The following is a 27,770-nucleotide window of genomic DNA, read 5'->3' as shown; positions in this document are numbered from 1 at the left end:
CTTGACATTTTTTCTTGTACTATTTGCCTATTCCCACTTAATTAAACTTTCTTCCTTTGAAATCTTTTTATATATATATATATATATTTTATATATATATATATATATATATATATATATATATATATATATATATATATATATATATATATATATATATATATATATATATATATATATATATATATATATATAAAAATAATACCAGTTATGTCCAGACTCTGGGGTAGGAGATAAATTGAAATTTGAACATTATAGCAGGTCATGCTAAGGTAAGAAACATAAGGTTTAACATCTAAGATTAAATCGTCATGACGTACAATGATCTCAGTTGTCACTACATTTGTGTAGGCAGCTGTGTTAGAGTTAACTGTTTCTGGTATCGTTACAATACTGGTCATTGTAATCTTCAAAGAATAGTATGGAACAAGTAATAGCACTACTGCTACGGGTGCAGAAAATGTAATTTTCCTCTTTTGCTTTCAGACTACAAACAATAAATCATTTTCTTGAAGAGATAATAAAGCATCAACTGGGTGCTGGTTTAATTCATATCAGGGGAGATCTTTGGTAGCTTTCTAAAACAAAGTAATTAGAGAAGGAGTTCTTTTATGAAAAAAAACTAGATAGATTATTTTTGTATATCTCTTGTGTTCTTACAGATGTTAATCAGAGTAGAGTAATAAAAGATTGTATTCTACTTCCATTTTACATCTGAGACATAAAAGTTATATATCATCTACAACAATTACAAAACACATAAAGAAAAACCCCAAGTGCAACAAGAATTTAGACATAGATGACTTCATTGTACTGATGGAGATTACGGTTGTTTAGTGGGAAAAGAAAATAATATGAAACATAGCAAATAAATGAAAGAAAAGGATGTCTTGGGGGAGGGGAATAGGGAAATGTTTCCTTAATAAAGTCAACATACAGAAATAAAACCAACATCTGCTCCTCGTTTCTCTATTTGATTTCACTTTTAATTACAGAACTTCATAGTTAAGGCAATTTTAGTAGATCTTTACTTTTTCCTTTATTGTGGTTGAAGCTACTGACCAAATTCCAGAGGCACTGAGCATGTGTTTGTGCTCTTTCTTGGGACTTTGAGTAATAGTGCTCAGTGATGGAACCCATTTACCTTTTGAAAGCATGTCTCCTGGGGCTTTCTGGCTTTTGTGTTCCCCAGCTGGTGAGCTTCAACTCAGTGGCTCCTGAGTTGGCTTGAGTGGACAGGGGGAGTTATGGAAGGAGTTTAACACCTTGGGTTTCTCTGTCACCCTCTGAGTGCCTTTAGGTTTTTTCACGTTTTAAGTGGTTCTTTTAGGCCTTTATTAATGGGGGAAGCTATGTTTATGCAATGTGGACAGAGATGGGGAGAACTAGAGGAGATTCAGCCAGGGCTTAACTGGGTTCTTTTGTGGTCACAAGTAGCAAATTTGCACTACCCAGAGAAACCACCTTTAACATATGATTAATTGTTCTGTCAAGAAAAGATAGATATATTACTGGCTTCACAAAATAGTATTGTAATACGGCTTCGATTTGACATACTAAGTGATTAATGGATAGGTGAGTTTTGTTGGTATGTCAGCCAAAAATAATTGTACCGTGGACACTGTTGGGGTATGACTGCAGTGATTTGAACAAGTGAAAGTGCACCTGTTTTAGGGTTCTATATAGTTAAGAAATTTATCGTGAACAGGTGGAGAGCAGTGTTCCTGCAGTTTTTCCATGCAAGGGTATCAGCGCAAAGCTGCATACACTAAGGACTTCTACATGTATTAAATTTTGATAATTAGGGAGAGTTCTTTACAATCATAAACTCTTTGTAAGAAGTTAATTTCACCCAATAGCCTTTTGCAAAATCCCCAAAATTATATTTATAATGTTCTATATTTATGAGCAATTTATCCCCCACATCACATACAAAATTGCTATGTGGATTGTTGAAAAAGTATTTGTATCATATTGCCCTTTCACGTTTCATAAGTGATGAATTTACTTCATTGTAAATAAAAAAAATACTGGCAGAGTCTTCAATATTTTCATTTTTCATTACCCTAAATAATCTATACGTTAATATTTGCAATATACATGCTTCAATTCTTAATCAAAGCTCTTTGGGATATCAGCTTCTGAAGCATCTCTGTTCTCCATACTATACACGATCCTTGGGCCCAGGTGTTGCACTGACTCCACTTTTCAGCGTTGTGCTCAGAGTAGCAGAGATGGTGTAGGAAAGAATCTAGGCTTTACCAGACTGGCACAAATCACTTTTGCCCTTTGATATAATTAGATTCAGGGACATTATAATCTGCTTCTTTAGGGCCACACTATGACACCTGTCCTATGCAAGCTTTCTAAATTATGTTGTTGTGATTGCTTTTGATAAGCCAACTATAGTCACTGGCCAAAGCAATGTGTTGAATTACTTAGGATTACTAAAGAGCATCTTCTCATCATACGTGCTGTAGAGTCAGCTGTTCCAATAAGTGATTTTTATGGTTTTGAGAAGTTGCCTCACTAAACCTTGACCCAGTGTGCTATATAACTAACTGATTTACATGGAAGTTCCGGAGGTTACTTCTCACTACTCATGTATTACACATGGGTTAGTTGCCTTTTTGATCTCCATTAATACTGTGCACTCAGAGATGTTCCTCAACTTTATGATTGGGGTTTTTATCCATTTATAACTTATTGTATGTCCCTATTCTATCAAAATAACTCCCTCACTGTATCATATTGTACACATCTTACAGAAAAATATCACTGGATTGGATCACATGGTCAAAACAAGTTTACCTCTCAGTATGTTTAATCATTTGAAGTATATTACTGTAACATGTTTTAATCCTTATGCTTATGCCTGTCTCATGAAGTGACCTTTTAGGTAATGAAAAACAATCGGTTTTTTTCTGCTGCTCGTGGAAGGCAGGTATTATAGAAAGTTTCCTACCCCACTTATGTTGCTTCTCTAACTGGAAGATTAGCACAGTCACTTTTCATGGCGTTCTGGTTTGCAGTGGTATTTTAATGTTGCCCTGGAAAGTCTTGTCTGGCAGCCATGGATACCAGCTTCTGTAACCATTAGTTGTATGAGGTAGGTGTATGTTGCATCTTGGCTACCAGGTGAATAGAAATGCATTCTGCTTGCTCTGTGGCTAACTGAGCCATCTCTCCCTGCCTCACTTCTTCCTGATATTCTATTTTAATTGGTTATTATGGATTATTTAATTAATGATTGAGTCCCGAACTCACCCACGTTTCATCTTTCATCTTTAATTTAGAAGTTTGGATTTGTATTTATTTGTTCGATGAATTTGCATTGTTTTAACTCACCGACAATTAATTGGACAGCCTAGGTCAAACTCCTGACAGTGTTTTTTTCCCTGCATGATCTCATTCTTACTCACTGTCTGAGGCCTCTTTCAGCTTGATCATGGAGGGAAAGGTATGCCCTCCAGCATGACATAAAGCTCCAACCATTTCAAGATGGCTGTTTGAGACTGAATGTGGAAGATTTCAGCAGATGGCTTCTAATTACTTGAGATATGCCAAAGTGCTGTAAGGAGTGTTTCTATCTTCAAACCTAAGGGGTAGCTATACCTGACACAATGTGAATGGCATGTGCATTAATGTACCCATGTCAGCGTTTATTCCATCTACGGTTTCTGCCATGAGCTTTATCACAGATAATGGTCTATGATATGAATGGAACTTCCTTGAGTACTGTGGTAATAGGGCTATAACTAATAAACCTATTAGAGAAAGTAGAAGAAAATCCTATGCTTTTTAATGAAAAGTAGAAATAAAGAGACAATCTATATTCATACTCATTTTATCAAGAAAGCTATGGAAACTTTGTATTAAAAATATCATTTTGACCTTTTAGTTGAGTTTATAGGCAAGTCCTTTTTTATGGTCGCAAGCAAATTTATTATTTTTTCTAAAGATGCAGGGAAATTACTGTTACATTAGTTGCATTAAATGAGAATTTTGAAAGAGAGATGTCATACTCACCTTACTCACACTGTTAGTCTCAGCAAGGTCAAGGGACTAATTGTGGACCCAGCCTGCCCTAAGCCAGTTGCAGTACATAATTGCATGCTGCCCTGGGAGCAGCATAAGAAGGAAATTGTGACTTGAAGCGATTCTGTCTGGTATTCTAGGGGGTAGGGTCAAAACTGGCCTCAGTGTCTGCTCCCTCCCTTCCCCTACCGGTGGGTGGTGAGTCTGTAGAACTCATTTCCCCTCCTGGGCTGCCATCTGTGATACGATAAACTGATTCACAGAAGAGAAATTCAGAGTTTCTTTCGGAAGGTTTGTGTATCAAACCGTTCTGACCTACATATTCATTTACATCTCTGTTCACATTCTTTGGTTTATGTGCTGAAATAAAAGTAAGAGTTTCTTATGATAACATGCAGATTTTTTTCCTCCATATTTTTTTTTGTTTTGTATTGTTTTTAAACTTCCATGTAGGGTCTTATGTTAATCAAGTAGTAAACTTCCCCCTGCCCTTTTTGGTGCTTGATATACTAGTGATTTAAGACAGCATGAACCATTTTTCTAAGCAGCTTCTTTAGCCACAGAAAATGGTCACCATATCGTTTTTGTTTTGTATTGTTTTTAAACTTCCATGTAGGGTCTTATGTTAATCAAGTAGTAAACTTCCCCCTGCCCTTTTTGGTGCTTGATATACTAGTGATTTAAGACAGCATGAACCATTTTTCTAAGCAGCTTCTTTAGCCACAGAAAATGGTCACCAGCTAGAGCTACTTACACAAGGCATTCCAAATTCCTATGAGTTGAGTGGTGTATATTTTGGAGTGCTTTAACCTCCTCACTTGAATTAAGAACTCCCTTTAATTTCAGCCTCTTCCAGGAATGTATCCATTTCCATGGGAGAAAACTAGCAGTTTCATCTAGTAGTAGCTTGTACTGTCAAAAAGGTGTATTAGCGGAGGCAGAATCTAGATTCCTGTATGTGACTGTGAGCAGCGCGTCACCCCTGATCTCTTGGCAGTCTACAAGTGGAGGATTTGAAGCTTTTAGTTGCAGTGCATTCCCTTTCACCACAATAGAGATTTCTTTGAAAGTAAACGCTTTTATTTCTGAGTATTTAAAAAAATAAAGCATTTGCCCTGTTTAACATTGTCAGTGACTTAGTTTATGCCACTTTAGCAAAATATAATGCAGGTTTCTCCCCCTCCCCAACCCCCCCTGCCCCCAGCCCCCCCCCCCCCCCCCCCCCCCCCCAGATTCAAGTAACACTGGAATTCACTTCCCTTTCCTCTTGTTACAGTAAATAAAAATATAATCTCTCTTAAAATGATTCTATACAAATCTGAAATAAAAAAGGAAATTACAGATTCTCCCACTGTAATTCAGCTTTTTAACCAGAATAAATACTGGTAATAACATCAGGCATAATTGAAACAGGCACAGCGAATTTCCCTTTGAGGAACAGTATACAGTTATTATTGCTTAAACACTTCAGAGGAAACACGAAGTTACATGGTTTTTCTTGCTTAATACATGGAGAGGTTTGAAGTCAAAGACTTGGTTTTTTTTCTTTCTGTTGCCTGCCTTCTCAGGTCTGTTAAATGATGCAATTTGGTGGTCTTCTTAGGCAGTGGTAACAGAAACAAAGGTTCTTTACTAAGAATTTCAAATAATCATGTAATGTCATCATTTCACTAGTGTTTTATTTCAAAAAGCACTATTAAAAAAATACTGAAGTAGACCATTTCAGCCATATTCCAGTGCCTGTCTAGGCAGTATGGGTATTGATTACTATATGCCTATTCATAAATTATTTATATTAATAATATTGCATTTACTTGAATCATAAAATCCTCTGCAATAAAATAGTTTGACCAGGGCTCATTGCACTCTGATTTCCACAATTAGAAGTCTGCATTTTATTTTTCTTACAGACATTCTGTACTCACATTGCTGGAGCCCTTCTGTACTCTGTGTCAAAGAAATGTATATGCTTATAAATGAAAACCTGTAATTTAGGTTTAGTGGTTTATTTCTGTATGTTTATATTTACTTTAAATGTTCAGTAACAAAGATACAGCTCCATAATATAAATAACAGCTCAGTAATACCAATAGTTACAAATTGTAGTAACTAGTAGGAATAGTGAAATTTACTTTTATCAGATGACCCATGAACAATCCACTCTGCATCACTTAGGTGTTACGTAGACTTCTGATTAAAATCTTGATGTCCCCTGGGAGGAAAGGCAGTATAAATACATGCATAACAAATGTGGTCCTTGAACTTTTATACATCTGTGTACATTGATACATGCCAAACATAAATTTATTCACCTTCAGGCTGCTGCAGAGACTTAGATTGTATAGTCTACAGAGGTTGCATAGGAAGACCTTTTTCTTACCCAGCTCCCAGACCAGCTCTTCAAGAGGCTGTGCTTTGCTGGAGAACACAGTGCTGGTGGCATGTTTTGAGCTTGCCTCTCTCTGGCTGTGGGGGAAGAGCCCACTGAGCCTCCGATGTGGCCTTTCTGCATCCCATGAAGCAAATCTGTCCCTGTGCATGCTGCTTGTTGTACAGGTAGTTTGGGTAAGGGCAAGAAAAAATTCAGCAAGGTCTTCCTTTTCTCTGTCATTTATCAGGAAATAGGAGCAACCTTTCGACCTCCCTTAACTATCTCAGCAGTCAGCGTATTTATATAAATAAGTATAGAGTCTGGGGCAGGTACAGAACAGTTGCAAGTCATTTGCCTGAAAATTTTTTGACACCATGGTGATTGGAATCTCCTGCTTTCTTAAGGTTTAGGATAAAGCTTCACAACAATGTAAAACTTAGTCAACAAGGTGTTTAGACATGACAGAGCTAAACCCAGGATAAATGTCCAGCTGCACCCCATAAGCAGGTTCCTGTCAGGGCTGGAAGTGCAGCCATGCCTGAGGAGGTGTCCCTCAGCCAGGGATGCTTGCCAGGCTGCAGGGGCACCCACCCAGCCTGGGTATTACGGCACACCTCAGGAGGGAATGGGGATTTTTCTTCTCTTTAATCTAAACTGAGATGCTGAAATCATCACATATTTGTAGCAGATATTTTTAAGAAGTATGAATGATATCAGGATTAGTGATAGAACTGAAAGAATTGACGACACTGTAGATGGCATAAAGAATTATTTCGAGCTACCTTTAGAAATGTAATGCATTGAACAAGAAATTTATCAGGAATAGATTTTTCTCAAGTGTCAGCCACATCAGCTGGCACTTGCAGCGTACTTTTTGTGCAAGTCATACTGTAAACTGAAATGCAAAGTACATATGGGTAGGAAATCCTTTTCCTGTGAATTGTCCAATCAGTCTTGCATTGTTTGAAATTACCATCGCCGCATACTTATCATCTTTTCATTTTGTATAGGAAGATTGTGAAACTTTGAAGAAGCAGCCATTAAATCTTTATTTTCTGTTAGTTTTATCTGTGTGCTAGTATTTTTTTTTTTTTTGCAGTTCAATACCGAAGCGAGTCGTGGGTCTTTTCTACTAGTTAAGTATTTGTGAATATTACCAGAAAGAAGTGATGATGTCTAATAAGTTTGGTTTTATGTAAGTGCTGTTCTAAATTAATTAAAGAGTAGGATAAAAGGTCATGAATTACCTTTAGCAGTATCTGCAAATATAACCCATTCTGCAGTTTCTGTGTGTAGCAGGCATCTATACTCGGAGACTAAGTGGTGAATAAGAGTCTGACTATCAAAAAGCAGTTGCTGGGATCTAAGTCACAATCAATCTCTGTACTGATAGTTTTGTATTTGAATAGTAACTTGAACCTTATTTGCCATAACATAGCTACGTGCAATAATAAATACCTTTGCAATTAATTCTTATTTTAATTCTAAGTAATTGCATCTAGCAGATGCTTTGATGCACAGAAGTATCATATAATCCATGTAATTATAGTTTGTGCCTATTCATTTATTAGCTACATTTAGAAGCAAAAAGTAGGTTTGTATTTTTTCAAAATATATGCTTAGTAAGCACTAAATCTAAGACTTATAAAAACTTTATCAATATGTTCTAATTAATATTTGCTCTTTTCCTTAAGCTATTATAAGGATACTTAATGCACAGCCTAAAATTAGAGTTGACAATTGCAAATACAATCCAACCAACATAGTAATAAAATCAATACTTACATTTCCCTTGGGGCCACTATTTACTGTTTGCTGTGCCATTTCCTTAATGGAATGGCAGTTATGTTTGCAGAAACCTTGTAACTACAATTTTTATATTTTAACTAAAAGCAGCTTTCCTGAAGTGGTATGATTAAAAAAGAATCTGGAGTTGCTTTCAGAAAATTGCTGTAAACATTTTGCGGCTAGTTTTAACAAAGACTAAAAAGGAGCATCTTTTCATAGTAAATGTCACTGAATTCTAACATGAATTATTTGTAATGTCTAAACTCCTTTCAGTTGCATTGCAGTAGACATTTGCCTTAATCTTGAAATACTTCCTTGATTAGTTTTTACTTTCATTTACTCGGTTCAAATTATTCTTAATCACTGGAAACTCATTCCTGTGTGGAGGTCTGCAATGTACAAAGCGTACAAGGGAGTCTGGCAGTTTATTTGACTTAGCAAATTAAAATAATGGAGGAAAGTATGATCTTCGAGATGAGTCATCGCAGCTGTTGCACAGATCTAATTCTAGTCTTTTGACTTGGTGCTTCTTTCACTGAAGTTTGTCATTATCTGGCAGGGCAGCAAATGTTTCTGTGCCTTGGAATAAACTGTATAGTACAGAAAGCTAATCCTAAACTACTTTCACTGCTATTCCGCAACTATTATTTGAATAGTATTCATATAAGCAGTTCACTTGTAGTCTGCATCACTGTCTATTTATATTCACTGTAAGCACACTGCATGTTAGGAATACTTGAATATCCATTCATACGACATTTCAGGATCTGCTTTTGTTCCATTTGTGACGATATGCCAAAATTGCAAGATATGGCATACAAAAGAAATTTTGAAATATATTCATTTGAAAGCACTGGAATTAGAAATGCTTTGTTTTAGTGGTGTGGAAAGTATACATATATTGAAAAGTATCTAAGATATATCTAATATATCTATAAATGTGTAATATGCTACAAGATTCGGAATCATAAAATCGTTTAGGTTGGAAAAGACCTTTAAGATCATCAAGTCCAACCATTAACCGAGCACTGCCAAGTCCACCACAGTATAAGCCAATACATAATTGAAAAAGGTATTTCAAAAAATTTCTGCAAATTAAGATCACATAAAATGAAACTGCTATGCAACACTAGCAGTTTAGAGATAATGTATCTTATGAAAGTCTAACACTTAATTATGTAAAATGAAATAAGCATGAAAATTATAATTGAACTGTAGTCCTGATACATTCATAGAACAACCCAAAATATGCTGAACTGGACTAAAAACATACTAGAACAAAATGAAAGTTCAGGACAAGGTACTTCAGTTCTGAATGTTTTTATAACTTTTACATTACAAATGTTACTTAAATTGCAATGTTCCTAGTAACTTCTCTGTTAGGATGCTTTTAAAAATCATGTTGGATCTCACCTGTTACACATATATATATAAGAAGATGCATATATGTATACATAGCACAGTTTGTGTATAGGCTGTGTCTTCAGTAATCACTGTTAAAAATTTGTAAAATTTTAAGCTGAAATTTTTATCTAAAATATCTCTCTTTCATGTCTACCCTCAGGCTGTTATTAATTGTTCTAAGTTTCAACAGCAGCAATGATTCAGCTTCTACAAAGAATGAGTCAGGAGAGACTAGGAATATATTTCAATATTCAAATATTTTCATTTGGTTTAATGCTTTTAAGCTTTGGAGAAAGGAGTTAAAATTTGTCATTAATGTGATACTGAAATACCTGGTCCTGGTCACTTGAAAATAATTCTGAATTTTGCTAAAATAGAAATTTCTGCAATTGTGTTTCATATGCCCATTAGACTTGTTTAGAAACTTTGTGCTCTCCTGCAGCTGCACTGCCATGGTCCACACACACAGGTTTCCATGATCCTGCTAAACCTGCTCATCAGTTTTGGAAGAAAAGAACATTATTTTGGAACTGCTAACTGTTGTTGGCTAAATTATATTGGTACTAGCATTTTCAGCACTTTATGGCTGTTACCATGGAAGAGTGTCTCACAGTTGGGGTTTTTTTGGTTGTTCTTTTTTTTTAATATTATTTGGCAGGTGTAATTCCCTGCACTTTAGTAATACAATGCTTTATAACATCCTTCAAGGATGCTGTATTTCTTGACAAACTCACTAGGTAGTCCAGAAGAGGTTACTAAGATCAATCTGACTTCCACACATACCAGTGAAAAACTTTGTGTTGATCTGATGGAAACTAGATTAATCCCATTATCATTAAACAAAACAGCCAACAAACAAGAACCCTATGTGCTTGAAAGTTTCACCAAATATGCTTTAATTCTTTGAGTCTTAGAATTTATTTTATGCAAACCCACAGTACTTAGTGGCATCAGCAAACTTCATTTTCATTAATATTTGGCTGAAGTAATTGTGTGAACAGAATCCTAGACCCATTCAAGGAAACATATTTTGAAACAGGATATTGAAAATAAAGTCCATAGGACAACAAAAGTCAGTTTACGTGCTGATGTCAGCATTTGTGTGTGGTGATAAGGCCAAGCTCTTTTCATGATAAAGATAAATTCATATCCAAATCTTTAATAAAAAACAAAACTGATGTTAGCTTTTCACATTAAAGTCAGAAGCGTCTGTAACTCTTCCCAGAGACTCAATTGTTAGGAACAAAAGTTATGTCCTGTTAGGAAAAAAAAATTAATCACTCAAGTTATTACGTAGGGTGTACTGTGTATTCCAGGCTCAAGGTTTATACTGAAACCTTTGAAGAGGCTGCCCATACCTACCAAATGTTGTAATTGATACAGAATCACTGCTATACAACAGCTGCAATAACAAGGTGCTGCTGCCTTTACTTTAATCTACCTTTCTTTCTGCAGTTTATTATGTTTTGAATTTATTCTTTTGTAGATCTGTGAGCTATCTTTCTTATGGAAATTAATCTTTTTAAAAGATTTGTACTCTCATTTTCAAACACTAATACATTCATTCAAGTATCCCATTATTCAGAACCAGCTGGCTTTTTATCTAGTGATATTTACTTCAAAAAGCCAAGTTAAATGGTATCATAGATTAATTCTCAGGGCACAGGAAAGCTTTTTTAGAGAAAAAGAGATTTGGTAATTACTTAGAATATCGCAATAAAATCACAGAACATGTCAAAAATGCGTTATATAATCTGTCATAATATGAAACTTCAAAAAAGTTAATTCACTGAATTGAACATAATATGTGGCATCAGTATATGATTTTTAAGTGGAACATTATGTAAGGATGAAACTTCGCGGTGATTTATAATAAGCTATGTCATGATTTTTGGTTATGTATTTTTTCTTTACAGAAAGCACTGAAACTTCAAAAAGGGCATTATCCACTGAAATTTCTTACATAAATCAAACTCGAAATAAGACACATTTTACAATTCAATTTAAGATCCCACAGAGACAATAATGTTGCAAGCTGTGCATTTTGCAGAGTAATATAGTAATGTCTAGTTTGCATTTTTGAAAAACCAAATTAATCACACTTTATTGAATATGTTGAAGCAAACCTAAAATTCATCTATTATTAAAAAACTTGTGCAACAAACACAAACTATATTTTATACATAAAGGACAAACTCATTTATTCATTAGGTTAAAACACTTGGCGTTTGCATTTTGTAGCTATGAAAAAAATGACATTTGCTACCTGTTCTCCTTTTTTAAATTTTTCAAAGCATTATGTTCAGAGTAATTTGCTTGAAAAATTGTACTAATACTTTAACACAGTATCAGTCCTAAAGACTGTGCAGAAATCCCTGTGGAAACTAAGGGTAGTCTTGATCTTTAAATTTCCTTTTTGGGTGAATCACTTAGCAGGAAAAATACTCTGTTATCATATATCTCATATTTATATAACATATTTTATCCCTTTACAGATTAACCACAAGATAATAAAGTTTTAGCCAATTTTTAGCTTTTGTACATGCTTTGAGCTGACGTGCCTCAGCACTACTTTGAATTAGAACTTGTATCTCTGTGCTCAGCTGTGCTCAGACTGGTACATCAAAGCAACCAGAATGAAATTTGGGCCTTAGTCAAGTCTCAATGACTTTAATGGAAACAGGATTTCTGTCTTAATCTTTATAAAGGGAAGTATATTTAAAAATGATTTGTAGATGTTTTCCTGTTACAGAGTATAATTGTGGAATTAAGAATTCTAGGTCTTGCAGGGCCTGTAAGCTGTATGCCAAATTTGTATGCCAAACATCAAGTGCTACTACTTGTAATTCCATTTCTAGGAATACTACTCTTAAGTTATTCTAGCCTTTAGGCCAAATTTTATTTCTAGCATTTGGTTTCTAGGATAATTGTCATCTGTTAATGATTTGTCTGTATATTTATGTCTTGATGATTTAGATGTGAGAACCGAAGCTTTATTTTTGTCAGAAATCTTTATTGACTATACACTAGACAGCTTGTTTACAAAAGCAAAGATTTTGAAAAAATGTTCAAGTTCATTTCAAAGACAAAAATCTTAAATCAGAATTAAAAGTTTTTAAAATTTGGAGAAGCAGACACAATTTCTGCATATTTTTTCCTTGAGTATCAGGAAAATTCTGGCCTTTGTAGCAATATTTTAGTTCAAGGTCTATGCCTGAGGAGTTTTCAGTCTGAAAATTGTTGCTTTTCTTTGCTTAAGCAGCATGTATTACAAATGATCAATTCACTTGTATTTTCTTATATGTAAGCATAACACCCAGTTTGACAACACATGACGCACAGATTTTTTTCTTTGCATAGAAGTTGTGTTTGACAGTAGAAGACATCTTAGACCCCATGAGAAGCATTTAAAGAACATTAATGAGAGCATTATCAGATGAGTTTAATATTCAAGAAAATGGCTATTTTTGTAGCCCAATACTTGAGAAGAATCTGCTGTGTTTTCTTTATATGCTGTAGTGAACAAAGTTGAGATTGGGTTGTGCTGAAGGTGGACAGATTATGACGTCTCTGACATTTCTCCTTTATTAGTGATAATCCAAGTATACCAGTCCTTGAACATCAGACTGTCTCAGCGACCCTTAAATGATATTTGGGACTCTGCTTTGTCCAACACTTTTATCAAAGTGCAGACCTGCAAACCTATTCTTAATATTGTAACAGGGACATGAGATAACATGCTCATCTGCTCTTGAAGGGACAACATCATGGTTCCTTGGGTTATACCAAGAAAATGCTTGTGGTAGAAGCTAACAGTTTTTCAGAATAACTCGTTCAGCATCATGGCTAGTGCTGTGCATTAAAGAAAACACGAAAACACTAGACAAAGATTTACATCCAGATCCTTCTCATCTGACATGAGGCAGCTAAAAATTAGCAGTGCTGACTTTTCTGTAGTCAATAATGCTCCGTAATGATGGATTGTACACTGCCAGCTCCAGTGTGGTAGAACAGTTTTGAGGTGCCTGGCCACCATAATAGAATTCAAACAACCAGCTAAGGTGTTTTCATATGGTTTCGAGAAACTTAGGGTAAATGATGATCTAGAAATATCTGATACTGAGCTGGTCAATGTAAAATGCTAATGCATGGTAACATCTTGTTTGTAGGGCTTAACTCTAAGAGACATGTCTGAGATACTTACTGAAGAAACATTTTTATCTGTTTGGTGTGCAGAGGACCAAACACAGACTTCTGAGAAGGCATCTAGCCCACCTTGTTATTAGATAGTAACCACTGGTTATATACTAGTCAAAAAACTTGCCCAGAAAGCAAGAGACCTGGGAACAGAGGTTATCTTTGTAAACACTGCACCCCCCATTTGGACCTGAAGAGTATTATTACTAATTTAGACAAGACAGGGTGAAAGACAAGTACTTCTTTTGTCTATGTATATACCTGTTCTCTCGCCTGTTATGTACCTCTCCTCATCTCTAACCAGCTGAATTACTGGTCATGAAGAAAGATTGATGGAGCTAGGAAACAGAATAAGAGATGTGCTTATGTCCTTTCCTGACCACTGAAAGAGTCTACCATCCCAATTTTTACTAGGTGAGATGGATCGGAGGTAAATCTCTTGCTAAGAATTTTGCCCAAGACACAATTAGACATATTATTTAGGGTACAATTAAAAGGTGTATGTGTTCTTCACAAACTGGGTTGATATAAGATACTAGAATGACTAGAATGACTATAAATTCATGTAGGGTTGGTGAAATTCACAGTACTAAATCTTGGTATAATAGCTTAGGAGAACTTTTTACTAGAACTATTACAAAAAACCCCAAACTACTCTAAAGCCAATATTGAATAAATTATTATAATATGCTGTCATTTAACGATGTCAAACACTGGCTTGGCTCTTTTGTCTTTTCCACAATAGGTTAAAATTTTTGCCACTAGAGGTGGCTGTTGGTAGCAGTGGTCTAGGCCTCTTCAGAAGTAAAAATAAGTATCTTGTTTTAAATAACTTAAAGATACTGATGCCTTTCCATTTTAAAAGGGATTCAAAAATGCCAAAAACTAATTATAAAATAGTTACCACCTCTCCCCAAAAGAAATGACAAAAATCCAAGAAAATATTTAAGAAATTTACTGTTTAAGATGTATCACTTTCATATTCCTACCCTCTTAATCCAATTTCATACTTTTGGCTTCCTTTGCATTAAGGTTTTGCCTTTGATCATTTTTGTAAGGCTCCAAGTCAGAAAAACAGCAGCAGTTGTGAACATAATAGGGTATCAATATGTAAATAAATAAGACACTATTGTAGGCTAAAACTCAAAGAGAAAATGATCTGTTTTGCATAAACAGCAGCAATTGTAAGAAGAAATTATAACAGATATACATGTGTATGTAGCTCTTCCTTAGTGAGTGAAATTCCTTATAGTCTGTTGTCTGTGTGTATGTACTGTTTCTTACAGTATTTTCACAGTGTAAAGCCCATTTGGGCCAGGACTGTCCACATGCTTTATCACATATCATTACTACTACTGCTACTGTTACTGCTAGTCATACTAGTTGTTTTTTTCATCATCATCCTGAGAAAATAATAAATTGTGAGCAGAAACAGTTTCAACAGCCCAAGAATGAGATTCAGGATCCATGAACTCTTAGATAAGATTTCCTTCTTTAAGTAGTAGAATGGCACAGTCATGTGTCTTGGGACATGGAAATATAGAAAAAAACCCTAAAGGCTTAAGTGCAAATGAAGTTACTGTAGCATAATGAAGTACTGAATAACAGCTGAGCTGTAATAATGATTCTTATTCTGTGTTGAACGCAAGTTAATATATGTTAAACTTCAATGAAGGAAGCATGATTCATGGTACGATTTTGTTTGCTAGGCTGAGCAGACTGGATTTTGAGCTGGTTGACATATATGCTCCGTATACAAATCCAAATGTAGGAAAAGAGGATATTTTTTAGTAACTTTCTAGTGAACAATTTTTTGTACCATGTATTTACATGTGTAGTTTGTGTGTGTGTGCAGGACATAAAGGTAAGAGATGTACACACGGATAGATACATGTGTTCTGTAACACTGAAGTGGTGAAGTTGTATACTTAAAAGCTAGAAAAGATGCATTTTTAACATTAATATTATTCTTCTTATTGTTATTTTTATTTTTATAATTATCATCACTGTATTGCTTTGAAGCATGAGCCTATTACTGGCTGCAAATTTACAAAAAGACTTTATAACACCTAAACATTATAGACTATATCAGAGTGGTCATGAGAGAGCTAAATCAAACCTGTACAGGCAACTCAAGAGTAAGACAATTCCTTCTGAAGCTTTCAGTTAGCATCAGCTTCCCAAAGGAGGAGGAGATGGCTTTACAAGCCTCAGAGCTCATGCAGTCTTCTGACTTTCCTCCATCAGTTTTCTGGTGTGGAAGAGACATGGCATTGATTTGGAAACCTCTGTTCCCATGGCAGGGTGTGTTCAGCCCTGCACTGCACATCAAGCCAAAATCCAGGCAAACAGAAATCTCCTTTTCCCTGGAGTTACTGAGACTTTGCTATCAAATTTGCTTAAGACTGGCTATTAATCTGTTTATTAATAAGGACTGATTTTTGATAATTTATCTTTGTTTTCTAAGAAAATATCTAAAAAAATTAGAATAAAAAGCTGAAGAATAATGTTTAAGAAAGTATTCTGTGTGCAGCCTGTTAAGCGCATGTACTGTTATGAGGTTGTGCAGCATTTGTGCTGGAAATTAAAATATTCCTCTTTAGTTCAGCTTTTTTTTTTTAAAAAAAAAGATCATCAATAACAATGATTACCTGTAATATGTTAGCCTCCCTGCTTTGCATTTACATCCCTGGTGCATCTTTTTTCTGAAAATACTCAACGTGACTTTAGAGAGGCCTCCTCACTTGATTTTAGTGCTTCAAGCCCTGTGTATCTTGCATCTTTTATTTTTCCATACTGTAACACAGCTGAAACACGTTGGGCAAAGTGGTCCAACTGCTGGTATCTATCCTTCTATTTACTGAAGACATTAGGAAGCTTGGGATTGTCACTTTATGCACTTTATCTATGTGTACTTTTTGCACTTCAATATATTTACTGAGGATTTTCTGCCTTTTTTTTCTGTTAGTTTATTGTATTACAGGACTATCGGCTGTACCTAGGTGTCCTGAAAATCTGCAGAATTTTTCTTTTTGTGTTAAAGGGACAGTAAAAAGGTTAATATTTTTAAAAACTTTTTGGGTCATTCAAGATAATTCTTTAGGAAAAGATAAAGAAAAGCAGAAAGATAAGTTATTGAATAGGGATAGGGTGTATTGTTTTGGTTTGCTTTTCTTGTTTCTGAGCACTGCTAAAACAGAATTAGACACTGTAAAACTCAGACTAGGCATAGTAAGGGTCAAAAATCATGGTCCAAACCAACTGAGAAAGTGCGTACATCAGACCAGTGTAGATGGAAAGCACAAACTCCCATCCAAATTTGTATTTTCTGCAAAGCTTAGGCCCATAGGCCTGAATAACAGTGCTGTCACTTATAAGCTCAAACCTGCATCTTCTGGATCTGTTTTAGTTTCCACTGTACTAGAAATGAAGCCTGTCATACTGAGCCTATTATACTGATTTTATGGAGAAAAAAATTGAATGAGCATACCTTCTTTCTTTATAAACTGAAGCAACAGGGTATCTTATGCTAAGACAACTGAAATCCATATTTCCCAGAAAGTGTTCTAAACATGAAGTTATAGACTACTCCTCTGGGCATGTTCTATCTCACCTGGTCTTTAAGCCTACAGAAGATATTCATATACACAATTACATACAATGAGGATATAGAGTAATGTATTAATTATCTATTAAATGGGAATTTTTATAAATTAGCCCATACAATAGTCAAGATGTTCACTAAATAATTTGTGATGTTCATCATGTTCGAAGTGAGATAAAGAAAATGTAGTTTTCTGCTGATTTTGGTTGACTTCTGATAGCTCATTAGTCTTCGTATTATAAAAAATCTACATCAAGGGATTAGCTGTAGTTCTAGTTTTCTGCTCTGAAGTTAACATATTTGCTCAGGTGTACCTGAGGTGACAGTAAAATGTTGTCCAGTTGTTATTTTCCTGAATACAGTGCATACAACTGCAACTATTTTTTTGTTTCTTGGTGATGTGACAAATTTACTTTTACGTGTCTAAATTGCATTATCTTCTAACATATAACCATAGAATAAACTGTATATTATCAATGAAATGGTAATAAGTTAGGTACTTGTGAAACAAGACAAATGGAAAATCTATTTTTAGGTAAATGTCACCCAGCCTGTAACTGACTTGCTGAGCTTTCACTTGTGTTGGATAATTTCATTATTAATTAAATGGAATTTTAAGAAAGCTTTTCCTGTGTTAGTATTTTTGGTGAAATAATGAAGGATTAGTATAAAATATAACATGTATTCCATGGGATTCATTGTCACAGTAAAAGCATCCTTTCCCTTATTAGTTTGTATAAATTCGGTGTTTTCTGGTTCATGATTAAGCATATACTCTGATATTCAGCATGAAGAATTCCATCTTATTTCCTGGAATTACCAGTTTGTGCTTCAGATTTATTTATCAGAACATAAATACAGAAAGGGTGAGGAAAGCAGGTACATATCTGGCTTACAGTGCCAAGTGCAGTTGCCATTTCTCTGCCACTGCCAATAGAAAACTTTGCAATAAAATTAAAACAGTGAATGAAGCAGTCACCATGGCTTAGGCTAAAACATATTTTTCAGATTTCTACTGTTCTCTGCAAAGAAGAAATGGTATGTGATTACAAAGGGTCTCTTGGCCTCTCCTTTATGTATTTCTGTGGGGAAAATTTTATCAAAGAATAGTCTTTTTTTGGTCTTTTTTTTTTTTTTTTTTCTCAGAATGTGCTGCTATACCTATTTATGCTCTGTTGTGATAATAGCAGAGCTACAAATACCAGACACATCAGCCTACTATGTTAGAGAAAATCGTAAAAACTTTCAATTTTCAGGCCACATTGCTCATGGCCTATTTAAGAGCATAAGCATGATTATATAATCAGAAAATAATGAGGCAAGGGTTTGTGAGGAGAAAAAAAAAAAGAAAAAACAACACCTTATCTAGAGCAGCATACAAAGTATTCCACAGAAGTCTTGTGAAACTTATTGCTTTCTTATATTGTAGTACTTGCTCTCCTGATATCTTTGTGATATCAGAAAAGGCAGCAATACTTTTTTTTTAAAAAAAGTATCAATAATATTAGACAGATGATACTGTTCACACATGGCAAAGGTCTTTTTGCTTTTAATGATGTAGCAGTAACATAGAGGTCTTATGAAAGTGCCTTTATCTGTAGGTGTCTGTACAGTCTCACAATGTTCATATATTGCAGGTAAATACTACAGCTGATTTAGGGGACTGACTTATTAAAAAATAGTATCACAAATTTATAGCAATTCAAAGTCTAAAACACCAGGATTTGATTTGGACAGTTTTACGAAGAAGGTTCCTCACTGTCAGGATGCTAAGATTACTGGTGTTTAGCACACTGATTATGCATATTTTCCAGTGGACATAAATAGCCTAGCTAGTGAATGGTCTACTTCAGAAAAATGAGCCCACACAGCTGATACTGATGCTTTGTTTGGTAATTGTTGCTGAGATACAAATTATTTCAGCAAACACAGACGATAACGTCAAGATTAGGGGATTGAAAAAAGATCAGTAGTACACAAAAAGGAAAAAAAAAAAGTATTCTTTTAAATTGCTAGTAGAAACTCAGGCTGTCTTTTGTGTTTTTGTTACGTGATATCAGTTGTGTACATAATAGTACCTGAAACCATCCTGAGCCAGGGCTGGGATTCATTTGCCTAAAGACAGGCTTGAAGTGTTCTCTGGGATGCCGTAAAATATCCAAGTTTTGCACATGAAAGGAAGAGGAAGACCCGAGGGCCTGGCAAATAGCCAAATTTTAATTTCTAAGATCCACCTGTAATCAAGAAAGTTTTGGCTTAGTTGCCTAGACATAGATATGTGCTACAATCTTAGACACCGCTGAGTATCCTACCTGATCTACGTCTCCAGAGAGCCATGAAGTCTGCAGGTGCAGTGTTGTACTAACCAACCCTGTAAGACACCTCTCAAATTATTTTTGCCATTTCCCGTGGTATGTACTTAAGCTGTTGAGTGGAGTCTGTGAGAAGGGTCACTGTAGTCCCTGTAACAAGGAGGTTTGGGTTCAGCTGACCAAAGGTAGGTCAGCCTCCCACAGACTGAGTTTAGCAGTCCTCCACAGCCTGTTGCCTATCACAGGAACTAAACTGCTCAGTTCACATTGTAGGAACCAAAATTTAGACAGACTAAATCCTAATGGGGACAGAATGAGAAAGGAAAAGGAGTAAGCAAGTAAGAGACGTCATTGTAAAAATTAATTTGGCATGTTTAGATCAGGGTTTGTTTGTGAGGCTGACATTGTACAGTTCAGTTTTCTGCTTGATTTTCTTGGCTGCATTACCTTCCAGTCCAGAATTGTTTCATTTATTATTATCATCCTTAGCTACCTAATTGTGCTACTAATGAATACAAATAATCCAGGCATCAGGCTTTTACAGACTCACTTCAGTGTACAAATAACGGTTTGTTGTGTAACTGCTGATTATGGGAGAAGGTAACTCACATTATGGACAATATGTGCTGAAATGTTGGTGATGGGGAAAACACTGAATTCTGCAGTCCACCTTTTAAATTATGAAAATATATTGTAATTTTTGTTCCATCAGGTTGTCCACGATGAGTAAATGTGAGACAAGCTGAGCCCAGTTTTTAAGCATGTGTACTTGCATTTGGAACTTCTATTTCAATTTTTTGAGTGCTCGTATTAGCACTATTGCACATGAAATACATAGTTGGCTACCAAATTGCCTATTCAAGTGCACATGTATGGGGCTTGAGCACTCAACATTAAGCATTTGCATTTCAAAATTGTATCCCTTGTGCTTGAAAGCCTTAAAAATGCTACTCTATGGTCAGCCTAGTGCAGCGTCAATTGAAATGCAGTTTGAATGCAATGTAGAGCTTCCAATTGCTGCTTCAGAAAGTGTTATGCTGAATCTGGAACACTTTGCATAATTTAATTAATTATGCCACTAAAAACTGATTTTCTCTCAATTTAAAGCAAACAGCTTTTATGAGGGTGAACTGCAGCACCCAGGGATATCAGGTGTCCAAGCTTTTAATCCTATTACAAAGACTTGACAACCACTGATGGAAACTGGAAAAACATAAGCCTCCAGCAGGGCAACAAGTGAAGAGGAAGAAGGCAACAGATTTTTAATACTCTTTGAAACCACTGTAGACATTAAATCAAAATCAAATGTAAAAAGTGACATAACCGGTAGCTTGCACTTCGTGTGCAGACAGTGAATAGTGTCTAAGGAATAACACTTATTTTGCTTTGACATTAATGAAAATAACTGTTTCCTCTAAGAGGAAAATCGTTCTGCTTAACTAACATGAGAAAAACACAGCAAATGGCCAAGACTATTTGTATCTGTGTCTGTCCACTTAAAGCATTCAGGAGTGCAACAGCCTGTAGTTTGAAAGTGGTTTCCAATGTTACAGATTGGATTCTGTCTATGAATCATTTTCCTTATAAACAAATGTCAACAGACAATGCCAGACTACGAGTATTAAAGAATCTGTCACTGACTAAACACTAGCCTCAAAACTTTGCTTTTGGAAGCTTATCTTCTTTCTTCCAGTTTATTACTTGGTTTGACATCACTCTAAAACAATAGGCACTGTAATTTTAAGGCAGGAGGGGGTACTGATTTAGAAAAGCTCTAATTTCTGAGCGTATAAACGGTACCATAATTGGCAATCTATGACTGACTGTGCAGAATTCTTTGATCAGGTTAGAAAGGGTCACAGCAGAATTGACTCCATCTCTGTATCGAACATCAGCACGTAACATGAAATTAACTGTACTGTAGATGATCTTGCTAAAAAATATGTAAAATATCTTATTACTGGGAATTCACTACATTATAATTTTTTTACATTTTATAAATGCAAACATATTGCTTTGTTATAATATTAATATATCACATATTATAGATACAATATATAATTATTAATATATATTTATGTATTATATGTGTTCCTTTATATATTTGACATATATATATTTATATATGAGACAAGGTACAGCTGTCTTAAAGGAGAAAAGAATCTTTGCACAGGAGTCAGTAGGGCTCATTGAAAGGCCTTGAAACTAGATTTGAAGGAGGAAAAGGGTAAAACCAGGCTCAGATGAGTGTGGGGGTAGCATGCCAGTGTTCAAGGGATGATATGCTAGCGAGGTCCTTTGATCTGCTGTCTTAGTGGAGGTATGGGATGGAAAGCCATGTGGCAGCAAAGATGCAAGAGTTATTGATGTGTTAGGAACCACAGGAGTGCCTGAGAATGATCATGTAGGAATTAGGGCTCCTCCCACCCAAAAGGTGGCAGAATCAATAGCCCAGCTGAAGTGCATCTGCACTAATGCACTCTGCATGGACAGCAAGTAGGAGCAGCTGGAAGCCATCGTGCAGTAGGAAAATCATGACATAGTTGCCATCGCAGAAACATGGTGGGATGACTCACACATCTGGAGTGCTGCAATAGATGGCCATAAATTCTTCAGAAGGGTCAGGCAAGGAAGGAGAGATGGTGGAGTAGCCCTGTATGTTAGGGAGTTTTTTGACTGTCTAGACCTTGATGATGGTGATAATAGGGTTGAGTGCTTATGGGTAAGAATCAGGGGGAAGGCCAACAAGACAGATATCATGGTGGGAGTCTGTTACAGACCACCTAACCAGGATGAAGAGCAGACAAAATATTCTATAAGCATCTGGAAGAAGTCTCACCATTGTTAGCTCTTGTTCTAGTGGGGGACTTCAACTTCCCAGGTCTCTGCTGGAAATACAATGGAAAGGAAGCAGTCTAGGAGGTTTCTGAGGTGTGTGGAAGGTAACTTCTTGACATATTTGGTGAGTGAGTCAACTAGAGAAGGTGCCCTGTTGGACTTGTGGGTGATGTAATGGTCGGAGGCTGTTTTGGGCACAGCGATCACGAAATGATACAAGTTTTAGATTCTTGGAGAAGTAAGGAATGGGGGTCAGCAGAACTGCTGCCTTGGGCATCTGGAGGGCCAACTTTGGCCTGTTTAGGAGCTTAGTTAACAGAATCCTTTGGGAGGCAGCCCTGAAGGCCAAAGGAGTCCAGGAAGGGTGGATATTCTTCAAGAAGGAAATCTTAAAGGTGCAGGAGCAGGCTGTCCCCATGTGCCAAAAGAGAAGCCAGCGGGGAAGAAGACCGGCCTGGCTGAACAGAGAGCTTTGGCTGGAACTCAAGGGAAAAATGGAGGGTTTATGACCTTTGGAAGAAGGGGCAGGCAACTTGGTAAGACTACAAGGATGTAATGAGGTTATGCAGGGAGAAGATTAGAAAGGCCAGAGCCCAAGTAGAATTTAATATGGCTACTGCTGTACAATAAAAAAAAATATGTTTCTATCAATAAATTAGCAACAAAAGGAGGGCTAAGGAGAATCTCCATCCTTTACTGGATACAGGGGGAAACATAGTGACAAAGGATGAGGCTGAGATCCTTAATGCCTTCTTTGCCTCAATCTTTAATAGTAAGACCAGTTGTTCTTGGGGTACTCTGCCCCCTGAGCTGGAAGATAGGGGCAGAGGGCAGGATAAAGCCCCCATACTCCAAGAGGAAATGGTGAGCAACCTGCTACAGCACTCAGACACACACACACAAGTCTATGGGGTATTGAGGGAGCTGGTAGAAGTGCTCACCAAACCACTTTCACTCATTTATCAGCAGTCCTGGCTAACCGCGGAGGTCCCAGTTGAGTGGAGCTTGGCAAGTATGATGCCACTCTACAAGAAGGGCCAGATGGAGCATCTGGGGAACTACAGGCCTGTCAGTCTGACCTGAGTGCCAGGGAAGGTTATGGAGCAGATCATCCTGAGTGCCATCGTGTGGCACGTGCAGGACAACCAGGTGATCAGGCCCAGTCAGCATGGGTTTATGAAATGCAAGTCCTGCATGACTAACCTGATCTCCTTCTGTGACAGGTTGACCCGCTTAGTGGATGAGGTAAAGGCTGTGGATGTTTTCTACTTATACTTTAGTAAAGCCTTTGGCACCATTTCCCACAGCATTCTCCTGGAGAAACTGGCTGCTCATGGATTGGACAGGCGTACTCTTTGCTGGGTAAATAACTGGCTGGACAGCCAAGTATAGAGAGTAGTGGTCAATGGAGTTAAATCCAGCTGGCAGCCAGTCACAAATGGTGTTCCCCAGGGCTCATTATTGGGCCCAGTTCTGTTTAATGTCTTCATCAATGATCTGGATGAGGGGACTGAGTGCACCCTCTGTAAGGTTGCAGACAACAGCCAGTTGAGGGGGTAGTGTTGATCTGTTTGAGGGTGAAAAGGCTACAGAGGCATCTGGGCAAGCTCAACTGATGGGCTGAGGCCAGTTGTATGAGGTTCAACAAGGAGGGGTCCCAGGTCCTGCGCTTGGTTCACAACAACCCCACACAACACTACAGGCTTGGGCAAGAGTGGCTGGAAAGCTGTCTGGTGGAAAAGGACCTGGGGTTGCTGGCTGATGGCCAGCTGAGTATGAGCCAGCAGTGTGCCCAGGTGGCCAAGAAGGCCAATAGCATCCTGGCTTGTATCAGAAATGGTTTGGCCACAAAGACTAAGGTGGTGATCATCCCCCTGTATGAAGCACTGGTGAGGCTTCACCTTGAATCCTGTGTTCAGTTTTGGGCCCCTCACTACAAGAAAGACAATTAGGTGCTGGAGTGTGTTCAAAGAAGGGCAATGAAGCTGGTGAAGTGTTTAGAGCACAAGAGGAGCAGCTGAAGGATCCAAGGTTGTTTAGCCTGGAGAAAAGGAGGCTCAGGGGCCATCTCATTGCTCTTTACAACTACCTGAAAGGAGGTTGTAGCCAGGTGGGTGTCAGTATTTTTTCCCAAGTAACAAGCAAAGGGACACGAGGAAACAGCCTCGAGTTATGCCGGGGAGGTTTAGATTGGATATTAAGAAAAAATTTCTTCACCAAAAGGGTTGTCAAGCATTGGAACAGGCTGCCCAGGGAAATGATTGAGCCAACATCCCTGGAGGTATTTAAAAGGTGTGTAGATGTGGCACTTAGGGACATGGTTCAAGTGGTGGACTTGGCAGTGCTAGGTTAATGTTGGACTTGACGATCTTAAAGATCTTTTCCAACCTAAATGATTCTATGATTCTGTGGTTTTCAGTGGATTGTTTGTTGGTATTATTATTATTATTATTATCATATTTATTTATTTATTTATTTATTTATTTAATGAAGCCCTAAGTACTGTAAAACCAGCTTTAATATTTACGTACACATGCCCTAAGATTGAATGAATAACCATTTGGAACTACCTGTCTTTCTCTATTGAATCTACATCAACACCTACATTTTGGCTAAAATTAAATAACATTAACTAATTTTTTGTGTTTAACTCTCATTTCCAGAGTATTATTTTTTAATAGAAGAATATTCAAAATAAGTAAAATATTTATGTCATAGTGGCAAAAAGCAGAAAATCAGAAAAAAGAAAATTACAGGGAAATATTTCTTTATCCAGCTAAGATTTAGCTCATTCAATTACATATGTTTGAAATAGGCTCATTTTTTTGAGAGTCTCTAAGTTCTCAAGATACAAGAAAACATGTTCACTTCTCAGAGGTGATGAGATTCAAATCATGTATTAACTAACTCAACTATGTATGCTGCGTAAAGGTTGTGACAATTTCTTGTAAAATAATAAAAGTATCTGATATAATTGATTCTTTTCATTGTTTCATGAAATTGCTTTGTTTGATTGTAGGAGGGTTTGGACTGAATTTTCATTACCTACTTCTGAACAATTTACACTGGGATTGAGACAGTATTGAGCTAATGAGTTAGAATTTATATTGAGCCTTAACTGGTTTCATGAAGTAACTAGAGAAAGAAAATCATGGTAATAATGTAGTATTTTTCATTATAAACTATGTTGTACATCTTTTACAATCAGGTTTTTAATAGATCTAGAGAAATTAAATTGGAATTCTACCAACTTTTGTGCTTTTGTCATCCGATGAAGATGATGTTAAAAAGTGTCAAGACTAATGTGCTAATCCTGTTTCTACTGAAGTAAGGAGGAGGTAGTATCAGTTGTTTTTCAGGCCCTGTTGTTCATTAAGTAGTAAAACATATATACAAAACCGTTCAGAAATAGGCACATTGCTCTAATCCCTAACGCTAAATAGTAATTGAGTATAGATTAAATAAGTTTTAACTGATGCTATCCTAAAGTCCTTATCAAAAGAAATTCCCATGAAAGTAGTAGAAACTTTCAAAGTCAAGAGGGTGAAATTGTGCTCTACATGAAAAAGGAAACAATCATGTATTGCTGATGGGTATATTAATACTGCTGAGAATGCATGCATATATACATACTTATTAATATATTCAAGCATTGTTTATTGATTGTATATGGTAAATAAACTCATATAATGAGTGTATAGATAACTTTGTATGCATAAGCATACATATACTCAATTTCAGCATTATACATAAATATGCAGCGTGAGTAATGTAAGTCATCAGATCGGAAGATTTAAAAATTTTCATTATATATAAATGTAAAAATTCATAATGTTATATGATTTTTTAGTATTGTCCTTTAGTAGTACCCTTCTTTTTAATTCTGTGGGTATTTTTTATGAGGAGGTCTACATTAGTTGAAAAGAGTATTTCTCAAATATATGAGTTATTGCTCATCTTAGCACTTATTTGTCCACATTCTTCCTTGCTGTTAGTCTATTCCACTCCAGAAGACTGCAGGAATCAATTAATAATCCCTTACTTTTTAATTAATAATATGAAATAAAAATTGAATTTACAAAATAGAATCATCAGACAAACACATATGCATGCATGTTGGTGCCCTCAGTAAATTAATTTTTTAGTTACTTCCTATAATGTTTTATTTATTCACCAATAAAAGAAGAAATATGACTGTAGTTTAAATTTTAATTGGCATAACAGGCAGTATTCTTTTTTTAGTTTTTTTCAGGAAATTATATTCTCTCACACATAAAGCAAATGCCATATATAGTTTTACTTGCTAAGAATGGCAAAAGCGTATGTAAAATATACCCCAACACAAATTTCATGTGAATGAGAACAACTATAATATTTTTAGGTTTGTGTTCTAACTTAACTTTAAAAAGTTATCCTTACATATCTTTTTTCATAGGGTGGAAATAAACACCTCAAAACTCTTTCCCCCAACCCACATATTAAAAAAAATTATAAAAAAATATAAAATTTGCCACGTGCAGCAAAGGTTAGATTGCTGGCCTTTCTCTCAAATTCAGACATTGAAAATTAGGAGTTTTCCTTCATCCAAATAATGTATATTCATTCCCCACAGGCAGCAGTGATGGTTCTTGGGATAAAGAAAAACTTCAGTCTCCCCCCACCCAAGGATCACAGGCCTCTGTTAACCACCCCAACTTGCCTGGACAGCATAATGTTCCAGTTAGCCATCCTCTCAACCCTCTTCAACAGAACCACCTTCTGCCAAATGGTACGGGTTGACATCTTTCAGCACTAACATCAGCAGTTTTCCAATTCCTGTCTTTATTTTGTGTTTATATAAATAGGCTGTGAAAAATCAAAGATGTGGGAATATTGGAATACTTCCTTTAAAGTGTTATGCAGGGGAAGCAGAGACAATAAAGAACAAATACATATGCAATAAAATTGATACTTAAAATAACTGCTAACCTGTGCATCAGTGGCATAATAATGCATTGCTAAGGCACCTTGCAGCAGATATTAAAAAAGACAATAAACAGCCATTGCTTAGCAATGATATCATACATTACACTGATATGAACAAACTAAGAGGTCTAATAGTCTCTCCTTGTGGCTAGAAACCCTCCATGGTTGCTAGTGATTTACCTATACATATCCCGGAAGAGAACTGACATATAGTTGCTTTGTCCTATAATGTGAACCGAACCATCTTGTCATC

At 36.2% G+C, this 27,770-nt stretch overlaps 1 protein-coding gene across 6 annotated transcripts in view; it reads left to right on the top strand.

Moving 5' to 3' along the window:
* Positions 1–27,770, top strand: part of DACH1 (dachshund family transcription factor 1) — a 370,345-nt gene that overhangs the window by 221,389 nt on the left and 121,186 nt on the right. For 3 of the 6 annotated variants that reach the window (XM_040584154.1, XM_040584153.1, XM_040584155.1), the window contains exon 4: positions 27,165–27,320. The exons of the other annotated variants lie outside the window; for them this stretch is intronic. In XM_040584154.1, coding sequence (XP_040440088.1) covers positions 27,165–27,320 — 156 coding nt within the window. The remainder of the gene's footprint in view (positions 1–27,164; positions 27,321–27,770) is intronic. 6 annotated transcript variants of the gene reach the window in all.

Source organism: Falco naumanni, chromosome 2, assembly GCF_017639655.2.
Source record: "Falco naumanni isolate bFalNau1 chromosome 2, bFalNau1.pat, whole genome shotgun sequence".
Lineage (NCBI taxonomy): Eukaryota > Metazoa > Chordata > Aves > Falconiformes > Falconidae > Falco > Falco naumanni.
Note: the sequence above shows the minus strand (reverse complement) of the source record. Positions and strands in the feature narration are given on the sequence as shown.